This window comes from Syngnathus floridae, chromosome 15 (assembly GCF_059516105.1).
Source record: "Syngnathus floridae isolate MCC-2025c chromosome 15, RoL_Sflo_1.0, whole genome shotgun sequence".
Taxonomy (NCBI): domain Eukaryota; kingdom Metazoa; phylum Chordata; class Actinopteri; order Syngnathiformes; family Syngnathidae; genus Syngnathus; species Syngnathus floridae.
Window position 1 is genome coordinate 4,355,700 of NC_142427.1, and position 13,621 is coordinate 4,369,320.

At 41.3% G+C, this 13,621-nt stretch overlaps 1 protein-coding gene across 13 annotated transcripts in view; it reads right to left on the bottom strand.

Moving 5' to 3' along the window:
- LOC148385953 (RNA-binding protein Musashi homolog 2) overlaps positions 1 to 13,621 on the bottom strand; it is a 202,373-nt gene that overhangs the window by 179,969 nt on the left and 8,783 nt on the right. For all 13 annotated transcript variants that reach the window (XR_015863269.1, XM_088399659.1, XM_088399653.1 and 10 more), the window contains exon 5: positions 11,535 to 11,576. Coding sequence is in view for 12 of the 13 variants with exons in the window: in XM_088399659.1 (XP_088255785.1) it covers positions 11,535 to 11,576 (42 nt within the window). In the remaining variant the exon portion in view is untranslated. The remainder of the gene's footprint in view (positions 1 to 11,534; positions 11,577 to 13,621) is intronic.

Genomic DNA, 13,621 nt, shown 5'->3' on the forward strand with positions numbered 1-13,621 from the left:
GTATCACTATAGTTTGCCTTGGTACAATATTAATCACATAATTTGTGCTATTGTAATGATGAGAGATGGATGGGCTTCATCCAGGCAGGAGGCTTAGCACCATGTCTGACTGAGTCCCCCGAGCGAGCAGGTCAATGTCATGAAAACGTAAGCGTTGGGTAACCGTGACAACTGATTCAATCTCTCCCAGATTGTCAATTTCATTAGCCTCCAGGCAAAAAAAAAAAAATCCCATTCCCATAAAATCAGGATTTACATGGTGATATCTGTCAAACTAATCACAATGTCAATTTATTTCCGTATTGACGCGCACACGCGCACGCGCGCACGCGCGCACACACGCACACACGCACACACGCACACACGCACACACGCACACACGCACACACACACACACACACACACACACACACACAAAAATGCTCGCCTCTGCTTCCGACTAACCCTTGTCACGGTTTTCACATGTTTGTAGCTTCATAAATCAGCAAGAACTATTCCTGTGCGCCTACTCTAGCTTCCTGCAGATTCAGCTTCATTTCTGTATACAACTCCTAGATGTGAGTGCAACTTTTCAAACATCACGCTCCATTATTAATGTATTTTAAGTTAAAACAAAATGAACAATACTGTCGTTTATTTTGTTGTTTTTTCCTCTTACTGAAAAAAACGTATCTTCATTACCAAATGCTTCAAAGCTGTGAACATTTAGTGGCTTCCAGCAGAAAAACACTTGGGGGGTGGGGTAAGCAAACTGTAGGTGGTTTCAATTGCTGGAATATTGTTATCACTTCAGAGCCCAGATGGAACACCAGGTAGAAGACCCAAATCCTCATCTGCAGACCCTGGGACTTGACCTCTTTCTCGTTTTGTATTGGTTCAAAGTGGCGTCGACTTGGCCCTTTTTCTTTTGGGGTCCTCCCTAGTCTCCACTTGTAAGCCTGAGGGAGAGGATACCTGTGACCAAAGGCCAGTAACATGGCAACCGAGTCAAAAGGGCTTCTTGCCTGCTGCGCTGCAGGGTGCTGGCATTTACTTCCCTGTGTTTCATCCTCAAGGCCCCGAGCTCCACACCGGAGCCCAAAAGAAATCCTTTTTGCTTTTTCAGCTGCCTCCCTCTTCCCACGTTAGGGGAACAATATTGCACAAAAAGAGAAGACGACAACAACTTCCTGTCCTTTTGTCCATTGTGCCGGCTAAAGTTGATGTTTATTGGTCTTCACTGCGAGGTTCCTGCCCGTAAACTCAGGGATTATTTTTGATGGCAAGAACAGTAAAACCCTTACATTTACGAGTATGAATTCAACATACACACACTGACACACAGACACACACACAATGAGCGCACAACATCGAGTGACCCAATACAACATTTACAGAAAGAGAGGAATTGAAAAATGTTAGTAGGGTCCCCAGGAGTATTTCATTTTGTACAACATGTTCTGCAACGCCAAATGCATTTCATCATAGTGGAAGCAAAGGTCTATATTGTAATTTCTGATTAAAGCCCTTACCAGTGGTGGTTACAGAATGAGTGCCTATATTGCCCAGGTTTGTATTTATAAGATTGTTTTTGGACCTGGCATATACAATGCAGAATTCATAGTACAGGGTATTACAGATCATACTTTATGGGTGATTAAATAACTATGCTGAAGGTGTCAATAATTCAGTTTAGCTCTGATCATTAATTCAAATTGTATAACTGCACAACAAATGTGTATTTAATACCAGACGGAATGACAGTACGTGATAGGTTACAAATTACAAACACTGTTCAAGTGAAACAACCGGTTCATAAGAAAATCCTGTTCAAGCCAGGGATTAACAAGTAAAACACGTCAAAGATGTGATTATTGTCTCAGGATCCACTCCCAACTTGCTCTAAGCACATCCTTTGAGCAACCGAGCGCTGGCTTTGAGTATTCCAAGAGTCAATGAAGTTTATGTATGTCGATTATGTGTTTTCAACTAAATCGATTATGATGATGATGAGGCATTGAATCATACGTGTTAATGCGAACTCTTGCTCTGTGCATTTATTCAGTGCCCTGTTTTAAATCATTCTCAGTTCCCTGATTTGCATAAATCCCATGGGGATTCATGATGTATCTTCAGGGAAAAGTAGGCACTAACTCTACAATCTTTTCAGAGTCCTTCGTGACAGAGGGAAGGAGCCGGCAGAAAGCTCATCGATCAACGACTGGGAAATGCCAAACGTCAAGTACAAGGCGAGTTTTCAATGCAGCTTTCACGGCCGCAAAAGCTACACATCGCTGAACGGTGCTATGAATGAGAAGGCATTCATTGCCACTTGTCCAATTAGAAGAAAAAAAAAAGACAAGAAGCCTCTTAGTTTGAAACAGAAATGCTAAGATAAATAAATATTTTGAAGAAAATACTGGTCAACAAAAATAGCATAAAATATGGTAAGGGAGAGAACAAATTGATTATCGCAAATTATTTTTTACAATTGATTAATCGTTTGGATATATTTTTGGGTGTAAAGTTGTCCAATTGCTCACATATTTATATTGACAACAGTACTTATTGTCCAATCTGTCATCCTCCATAAAAGCAGACTGATTCTTTTTCCTTTGAAAAACAAAGCTCAACATTTTTGCCTCTGAACAATGGGTATGGGACAACTGGTTGATTTTAACGAAGAGCAGCACAAGTTGAGCGCTCCCGTTCTTGTCCTTTAATGTTTGATTCAACAGAGAGACTCCAATCAAGTGAGAAGCATGAAAGATTTTTCTTCTTGCATGTAGCCAACTCTTGAATATGAGCTGTCGATGCAGAATGCAGATAAACAAAATTGCCTTATATTCAGCACAAAGGCTTTTCAGTGCTTTTAGGCAGGGTGGTTGGGGGTGGGGGGTGAATATCAGAAGGACTGACCATACAGCAGATAGCAGCACTATGAATCCATGCAGCGAGCTAACTAATTACCCGCCATCTCTGAGAAATGTGCAGTGCAGCAGTGGAGGGGGCACTGCAGGATGCCACTTCACTATTCCAGCCTTCATATTCAACATAAGCAAGAGGCAAATGAGAGGCTAGAGAGGATAAATGGGCAGTATTACTGGCAACAGGCTGATAAGAAGACAAGAGACAGAGTAAAAAGAGAAGGACAAAGACTGGTATTCTGTCCAAGCCATTACTTTTCTGTTGGAGACAGCAAAGCAAGCAATGTTCGGTGAATTGATCTATCAATATATGTACTGCATGGAACGAGGCAAAAAAGACACTGCATGGGAATTAGAAATCCCTGCAAGTCGTCATGGTTTACACCTGACGTATCTTCATACATCATCTGCTCTCCCAAGCACGTATTGTTATGAGCACATTACGATGAGTAATGTATAGTCAAACTATGCGGGGAATAGTTAGAGCATTTGGTCAATAGTTCTTTAACGTATCGAATATTCCTACCGAGAGAAGATGGGTTTTTAGAGTCGATTGAACACTAATATCAGAATAAACGTTAGCCCCGCAATCTCTTGTGCGATATCCATCCACCTACCGCAGCAGTCGCACATAATGAGCCATGTGGAAAGCTCAATATATGTATTCTTTCACGGACAGTAAGGTAAAAATACACATCACAGAGCACAATGGTGATTCAGAACATTTTTGTGCATCCATGTTTAGGTGCTACAGCTGAGGACGCGCCACATCACTATTCGAAAGCCAGAGAAAGTTGCGGCTGAAAGCTCTCCACAGTGGCCGCTCTTCAAATGGCCAAGATGCTCTAATCTCATGAAGCACACACAACTCAGATGAGCTGAAATTATAGGCAGCGACTGCCTGTTTAAATTCAGTCTTCAGAGAAAAGAATGTGGCCACTGACATTTAATGGATAATAGAACTGAGAACGGGAATAGTTATGCCAGTAAAAGAGACAAAGGGGAAACGGGAAAGTCTCGCACAACCTCACGTTTTTCAGAGAGCTAAATAAATGATGATAAATATGGATTATAGTGGCCGGTGGCCTGGTCTTTTTTCTTTCTAGTCCCAGAAATGTGTCTCTAAATTTAGCATCACATTTATCGGACAATGCAATCCAGGGAGGAGAGGACTTGGGTATAGTGAAAGAAAAATACAGAGTAAAGGTTGAAAGATATCTAAAAGACAGGTGCGGCAGACAAAAAGATTGAAGGGCGGGGAAAGGTGCCATTGTCCGGGTGAGTCTGTCCATCACTTGCCACCTTTAGAATGAAAATACATCTCTACTAATATCCACTAGTCAAACACGCGCGCGCGCGCGCACGCGCACGCACGCACGCACGCACGCACACACACACACACACACACACACACACACACACACACACACACACACAGACACACACACACAGACACACACACAGACACACACAGACACACACACAGTCAGACACACACACAGACACACACACACACACAGCAGCCGCAGCAACGGAGAAAGAGATGTGAATTCCAATTAAGGTAGGGATATTAAAAGACTGCTACAGTTTTCAAAATAAAGTAGATAAAGACTCCAATACTTTAACTCATTCACTGCCAGCCCAGGTCAAATGGATTTTTGACGTCTAAAGCAGTGGCAGTGAATGAGTTGAGAACAGTAGATAAAGGAGGGAAGAAAGACAAATTCATTCACACATAATGCATAAGATCGCATTCAACCTACCAACAGAACAAAAGATCAGCCATTTTTGCAACATTTTCCCTGAATGTCAACTAATTGTACTCTATAAGGGAAGACTCTTAATATGTGATGACTGTCAACCAGTTTAGGATGTACCTAACATGATGTCAGCCTGGAAATAAACTCTGGGCTGGTTGGAAATTAAAGACTCGTGTTTATTACCGTACACACATTTATTTCATAGCCCAGGAGAAATTAACTAGTCCAATATGAATTTTTTTCGTCCTCAACGCCTACAGATGTTTTATGCTCTGTATGACCCGACTAACTAACTAAGCTGTCATATTCACAGAAGCTAATCAAAGTCCATGTAGTGCATATGCGGATTAGGTTACATCAATTTAAAAAAAATAATAATGAGCGCAGAAGGTGAACATAATTTGGACCAATATAAATGCAAAGAGCCCATAAGGTCAAAGTTGGACTAATTAAAAGTGCTATAAAATTGTCTGGCGCAGTAAAATTGCTGCATGTAGCAATCAATTAGAAATCACGAGATGGCGTTGGGCGGTCGCAGCCAGGAAATGAATCTGTCAACACGTTTCAATATTGTCTGATAACACAAAGAAAATTAAGTTGGAAAATAGCTCTTTACAAGCTAGACTTGACTTGCTCATGCATTGAGTCAGTTTGATTATTTCCTATTATCCTCTACTTTTCAGGAGGAACACAAAAATGAGGCTCTTTGTCGGTTTGTTTGTCAAGTGGAGCAAATTACAAGACATTTGCTGCTAACAAGTCTTCGGGAGAACAAAAATTGCATTTGCCGCATGTTACTGTAGCACCAGCAATATTGTAATCCATTTTGTAGGCAAGTATGCTACCACAGCTGTGGCACACCTGCCCAAAAAAAAAAAAAAAAAAAAAAGATTTATTGATTGGAATATATTACCCGTCGATGCGGTAGTGCCTGGTGTCAATCACAGTCAATTAAATTTGATCATCTCACTTTAAAAGCAATGAGCTCTCCACCATGTAGCACAGACTGTTTCACCATAAATGAGTCCAAACGGCCGGCCTTACAACACTCTCAGAACAGACAAGAGGGAAAAGAAAAATCGTTGACGTGCACAGTTTTGAGCAGAGAATGTAAGATGATGAAAATGTGCTGGCAAGTCAAAGGATATCTAATTTCAACTTTCAAATCATGTTACTTGGAATGGATAATGTGGCATAATTACTTCATTTATGAATTTGCTGCAATTAAAATGGCTGCATTGAAGTCCTACAGTGCAGAGAAGATTCCTTTTTTTTTTTTTTTTAACACTGTGCCTGGCATTTAGAATAAATGGTTATAGATTATAATTGGCACGGTTACACATTTGCGGGAGCTGGTTTAAATCCATTGTGAAGGAAACGTAGAATATTTGTTTGTCCATGATAAACACTGTTAATTCCGTAATTAAACATCACCTACCAGCCTGTTGTGAATCTACTCATGTTGATTTTACAGCTAAAGAACAACACAGGATAACGATGTCTAATTCTTAAAATCAAACAGCAAACATTGCTTTGTTCTATTTGGTTATTTTGGGAAACATTAGCTGTCGCTCATGTATCAAGTAATAAAGGTATTTTAGAAATTTTCAGCAACAAATACTTTGGCTCAAGTCAACTGAGTGATGACAATACAGATTTCTTTTTTTTACTGTTTACAGGTTTGTTTGTATCACAATATTACTTTATAATGCTTGAATATTCTTTGCATTACATGTCTGTGTATTTATCTTTGCTAAGACTGTCCCACTCATTTTCTTCATTGACATTTCCCACAGCTGGCATATTGCTTCTACATGGCCATTTTTTTTGTCCTGAATTAAATTAAGTGCAGGATCCCATCTCTGGGCCAAGCAAATCAACAAATACAAACTGTGGCAGGCCAACGTGAGAACATGACACAAATGTATACAGATGATAAAATATGATGTGGATGACATTGGCTGCGATGAAAAATTAATGGCATGAGCCAACATGTCAGCAGTAAAATGGTGAATGATGTGTGGAAGATAAAGGTCACAGATGAGGACCGCAACATTATGTCGGGAAACAGCCAAGCTCTTTAGCGCCCTGCGTTGATTCGGTAATATACTATTAAGTCTCTTTCACAACATATATCATTTTTATCCTAAAGTGACATGTAACATATGTTTGACAAAAAATTAGATTTGTTTTCTTTTTAGTGGAAGGGGAAATACACCCTATCGCAGACTGAGGAATTCCAGCGATGTCCTCCTGGAATGTGAGGCAACACCGTCTGTACGCTTGCATATCCTTCCCGCCTAAGCTCCGCTGCTCAATACTAACAAGCCAATGCACATGCCTGTCATTGGGACAGTTTGGTAGCTATTAAACAATGCCTGACTGTGCGGAGCTCTGTCGGAGGAGAACTGCTTATGCAGCTCCTGCTTCAGATACAAACGGTAAAAATTGTCTCTGAAAGGTCCTCGGCTTAAATGTCTAAAAGCTAACAGTACGACTAACAAATTTGTACAAAAATACGACGGAGAGACACATCCCTGGGTAGCGGTTGCTCCGATTTTCAAACAATCCATTAAACTTGTGTTTCACAGCCTATTTTAATGTTTTGGTATCACTGTGGGTACAATAAGAGCATTTGAAAAGAGGTCCTTCAAGACCATGCCCTCTTCTGTGCTGCTTAGGCCTCTATCCTGGCTGCATCGCTGTCCTCGTTACTGTCAGTCAGCATCAGGTTTAGCAGTGCCAGGCTCCAGCACAGCTCTCTGCCCTCTCTGCCCTGCCAGCACTTGCCAGCCTGCCTGCTGCCGTTGGTAAGCATTGTAAGAGCCCCTCATTCTCCAAGAAAACCTAATTACTCTCTACCAGCAACCAAGGAGATCACAGAAAAAGGTAGGCTGCACAAAGAAGAATCGCACAAATGTACTCCGCTTACAAGAGATCTGGCAATTATTCATCAAGGAAACACTAAGTCACGTTCACAATTTGCACAATTTATCTCCCAATAGAGAATTCAACAAAAAGAGCGCAATACGTTGTGAAAACACACAAAAAGAACATGCATGAATCAAGTGCTTTGACTACCCCGGTAACTGGGTCACTCTATTGGCAATTGTGTTTGACCACCAAACAGTCATTCATTTGTTTGCGCTTTGGCCCATTTTTCATCTGGAGCAGTGCCACTGTGAACGCAAATGAACGCAAAAGAGCTGACAGGTCAGGGACTTAAAGGCAACACTGACACAGAGGCTGCAACCACCATCCAGATTGGCATAGCGTAAAATAATACTCTGGTATCCTTCAAATAACTACTTGGACAAATTCATACTAACGGGAGGTCTTCACATTACAATTGTTAAATGGAAAAAACATGGCCACTCGAGTGGGTACAGCGCAGTGGCTCAGATTGTAAGGACTCAGATTTGGTGGTCACAGGTGAACTATTGCCGACAAAAATATGAAAACTGCTACGGGTTCTTGGAGAGAGCCTTGAGCTCCATCAGGGGTGACCCTGCCGCTAAACCCCCGACTGCTGTTGCAAGCAACACACCTACAGAATTTAGGGACTGGCAGAAAAAGTACCGGATTAGATCAACTAGATCGAGGCCCACTGGAAGTAGTACGCTGGTTTCCAAAATTGTAAATAAAACATCTACTGCCTTACAGATAAATTTGAATCGACTTAAAATGACCAAGATCGGACTGACAGACTTAGCGATGCACATGGGCCATATCAGAGTGTGAAGCCACACTCCTTGTTTCATCCTTCATCTCACAGGGAGTTTATGGACAATCCGTTTGTGAGAGAGGCATGACAAAGCACCGGCTTGTGTTTGGCACGTCTTCCCTCATTGCGGACTGCCTCTTGGTTACAATCGGGTATGTAAAACCCATTTGAAATCCCATTTATCCAGAGAAATACAGGCAAAGTCTATTCTGTGTGGGACAGCTTGGTTATTTGCCATGTGACATATTGCCTGAAATGTGATGTCAAGTTTGTCGAAGAACACTGCATTCATTTTGTTACCCCCGGGTGTGCGTGTGCAGCCGGAATGGCGTGGAATATGCAAGGTCTAATTAAAACTATCCTGCTATACATGACAAATATCTGGGAGGGCTCATTGTCAAGCTGAACAAAAGAAACTGATATAGCACTCTCTTCTTCATTGAGGACTTTTGTCCTTGATTATTCTTTCAGACTCATGCAGCTGTGGAGAACTGGGAAGCTGGTGCTTTTAATAAACGCCCCGAGACATTCAAAGGGCCTGGCAGCCACCGTGGTTTCATTTAGCCAGCAGTGAGCTGTGTCATTTAAAATAAGGATCATTTGGAGAGGGGGGATATCATCATGCTAAATCTAGATCAAACAACAGAGCAAGGTGTTCGACTGGATTTACAAAGCGATGTAATCCGAAAAGAAGTGCTTGAGAGCGTAATAGACAGTAGCTGAGTAAGGTATTGAGAGATCAAGTGAGACAGGAAGTGGCATATCAATATACATGCACATAGACATGTGCCTTTGTGTGGAACATAAACTCAGGGGACAGATAGTATATTTACCTCTCACGGCATTGTTATTAGAATTTATTTAAATGTAAGGCTTGGCTCTCTTGAACCACACTCCACCGGATAGTCTTTTTTAAAATCAATCATAAGCAAGCAGTCCCAGAGACTGGGAGTGAAGAGACTAGTCAATTTGCCAGTCATAGAAAATGTGCGCAATATCGAGAGGAAATGAAATGGATAAAAATGCATGGAACGAAAAAGCGGAACTAAGACATAGCTGCCAGCCATGCAGCTTTGACAGTCTGCCGTTAAAAGGGAAGCCGCAGTCACAGGTGTCAGCCTGGAGTAAAATATAGGACAGCGCTTAGACGTTACATCATTGAACTACCTCAATCAATGTACAAGCATGCTTAGCCTTTCTCCTCACTGACATTAAAACATACAGCTTAACAGGTGACAAGGGGTCTTCAAATAAAACCAAACCATTTCAGAGTGCTGTCACAGCTGTCTCTATTAAGGTCGCAGACAGTCTTCGTTGTGCATGCCGAAATCTTCATGAAACAACAACAACCGGCGCAGGAAGAAACTTGCAAGGAAAGGTTTACACCCATTGCTCTAAAAAATGATGCTATCTCCTTTCATTTTCATAACAAGCCATCACAACTCATCTCCGACTCAAGTGGCCACAGTCCCACTGGCAATTAAAATAATGCTGGGATCCGCCATTATTGCGTGTGACTACGGTGGAAAACCAAAGCGGCAAGCGTGGCAGAAATGACACCTCCTGTCGAAGGGAGAATTTGGAGCAATAATTTGTAGTATTGAATAAAGAGGCATGCCTAACTACTTATGGGAGCATCAACACAGCATAGAAGTGAATTGCTCGCACTTATATTTACTTTGAGAGAATAGAAACTGATTACGTAGACGTGCCATAAATCACATGCTCATGTCTTGGCACTGAGTCAGAGGTGTGTGCAGCTACTCCTTGTAGCTAGCCCAATATGTAGTATATTTTTAAGACGTCTGATGTCAAAAACAAACCAGCTAAACTAGAAAATATGACTTCACAACTGGACTTTAGTCTGTCAGTGGCGGCGTCTTTCCTCAGAGTTGAAGCACCCGTGTGTTTGGCCACAGGGAACAATGGTGTCTGATACAAGTTGTTTTTCCTCTGATCCCGGTGCAAACACCTTCACTTGTTTACAGCCGAATGTCCTCCGTGTTCACCTTCACTTCCTGTCTGTTTCCAGCGATCGTCTACGTGCCGTACATAATGCAGCGTTTTACCCTAACGCAGTATTGTCGGGGTTAGCCATGAGGTCATCGTTAGCCGTGAGAACATTAGCGCCGATTGGTCTCGATTTTGATTCCCGAGGCCTGTATCGCTCATGCACCTGTCGAGTGCAGCTCCTTTAAACCCGAAAGGGGTCAATCCAAGCCAAAGATCAGAGCAGCCAAGCGGGCAAGCAAAGAACACAGACTCAAACAGGGCAAAAGAATTTAAAAAGCAAAATATGTGATGCAGAGTGGAGAAAATCTCCCAGACATTTCTAACTGGATTGTGAATCCAAAGTCCCGATGGTAAAGCATAAAAGTGCTCCACTACACTCTTGTGTGCGACAGCTTTTGCCATGGTGGTGTGAAAGGGCATGTCAACAAAGCGCCGCAGCACCATCTGCACACGTTGCATATTTAATTGTCAAGAGAGATGCTCAAGACCGGCAATCAAGAGAAAAGATAATACGCATCAGGAACAACAGCCCCGGTGTGATTACAGTTTTGTCTCCATGCTAATTGTGACGTCTGCACACGGGCACCCGGAACTGAAGATATTTCGAAATCACTTATGTCAATCTATCCTCTTTATGAAAAACAGTGACAGCAAGCATACTTTCCCATTTGTCAGTAAAGCAGACAATTTCTTACTCATTAAATCTCCTTATAGCAGGCCATTCATGCAATCAAAAATTCCCCAAAGGATGTGGTCCACCAAAGCCGCACATTTTAGACAGGACATTGTCTGCATTCGACTTTCTTAAGCTTTTTTTTGTCACAACAAAGTCAAACGACGGCTGCACGTTCGTCTCCAAATGCAAATAAATCCAAAATGGTTTTATTTCTACACAATGGCATGATGGGGGGGACATGAAAACAGTGACGATATAAAGAAGAGATATTTTTAAATGTGCAGAGCAGAAACAATGTGAGAACAATGGAGCCAGACGAGGTATTTCTCTAAAGCAAACAGACAAGCGCTGCCTCTTTGAATCTGCTGTGCGGGTGCAGAAAATTAGGTACGGTGCTGACACCAGACATAATCATTTTCTTCGAGGAGACCCGGTGACCAATTTATTTTTCTTACCTTAGGCTGGGCGCGACGTGGAAAGGCAACCTTAGGATCAATCTGGGGAAAGAAAAAAAAAGAAACAGGAATGTCAAGATATTCTAAAAGCATCACATTGAGATTTTCTAATCCCCTATAAATGTAATAAGTGCAATCGGTCACATGATTGACTCCAGTTTGCAGAGGAATAAAAATGGGCATTTTGAAAACAACAAATTCATTATTCAGTAGATTGTGACTTTTTACGAACTAATCAAAGCATTTAAAGGTTCGTACACGCTGCATAATCAACTTGCACATGGTCTGCTTTTAAAAGTCAAAAGCCTTTTGTTAAACTAAATCTGCATTCAAAATGGAATTACCCATATTGCAAATTAAGTGCACATGAAGGGCAAAACATGAAAACAGCAATTTTTTTTTTTTTTTTTTTTTACACTACCATCATAAATAACTAAATAAGATGATTATTACTCCACTTTGTTGTCCAAACTGCTGAAGGCAAGGCTTACTTGAATTGGCTATGAGAAGGTTGATCAATAAAATGTTGATACATTTCCTTCGTTTGTTGTTTTTGCTTAACTGGTTGGAGGTGAACATTTGCAGCAAGTAGTAGGCCCGTTTATTCAATTTATACTACAGCCAGGATGCAAATCAAACTACCATTTTATTTGACTTTTGAACAAGTTCTTTTAATTTACAGAGAAATGAACAAGCTCTCTGATGATGCATTTTAAGTTATCGGCGATAGGTGAGAATCCGTGATAGCGGTTGGCAAAACCACATGACCTGCATAACTTTTGCATTTTAAGAATCATTAGCTGCACCATGCGGTCTTTTATATCGATAATTTGCTGGCCAAGTCTCCCTAATTACGATCCACGTCAACGCTCAATTGATGGAGCTCCTTTGTCACGTAAAATACATTAATTGGAGTGGCCAATGAACCATTTGGGGGGGAAAAAAAAAAAACCTTATTCATTACCGCTGATCAGTGTCTAACAATATCCGTACAAGGGGTGGGAATAACGTCGATTCATTGTTCGTTAAGAAGTTAGTCGATTGTGTAGAATTGACTGTTGATTAATCGCGCTATTATTCGGCCTAATACAACCATGTCATCAAAAGTCGAACCCCAAACATTGAGAAAGGTATTCTCTTATCGCATTTGAAGAAAACAAATAATGTCGTTAATTTGCCATGCATAAGGAAACGCCCAATTCTTGCTCTGGACAATAATTTATGCCGGACCTGTCAGTTGATGTGGTCGTATGCAAAATGTTCAAGTAAAAATAAATAAATGTAAATACGGAGGTCAGCCACAACAGCCATAGTTTGACTAGCCATAGTTATTAGAGTGGAGAATCGTCGCTACTCTGACCAGGAATTACTGATTGAATATGACACAGAGAAAATGAGAATCCCAGGCTGGTGACGCCTCCAAATAACAAGCAGGATGCATCAGATGAGCATGTTTGCCCGTCTTGTGCTTGTTAAGTTATTAGCTTAATTTTCCCCATTAATTTCACTGGCATGAAGGTATGTCACTCTGGGAAGTGGCATGGGGGTGGGGTGGTCTCATCAACCTTGCACTGATAATAAATCACACAGTAATGTCATTCTAAATGCATAGCAATGAATTTCTCCAAGATACACTGCGTGTCTTTTCTTTCCACTTGGATTACGTTTCCCCGTTTGCTTATTATTTGGAACTACATATTTGCCGTTACCGAAGCCAATTCTAACCATTCATAAAAGTTATTCCTTTGGTGCAGATGGATCCATTTAAGAAATGCGTACCCTGCTGGGGAAAAACAGCAGAACGAAAATGAAGGCAAGAAGCATCTGCGTAGCTCAAGTAAGCCAACGAGACCGACTACGTTTTAATGTCTTTGAAGGGAAAGCATGATGCGCTTTCTCATTGCCATCATTTCTGCCAGTCTGGGTTATTACCGTTATCTCTGGAAATCGGGTCAGAATGAGAAAGGAATTCAATAACACCTGAGTATGGAAACCCTGCTTGTAATGAATTTCATTTAAAGATTTGTTTTAGCACTTAGCCTCAGGCTTAACCAATTGAAACTCAATTACTATGTCTGCACCAAGAC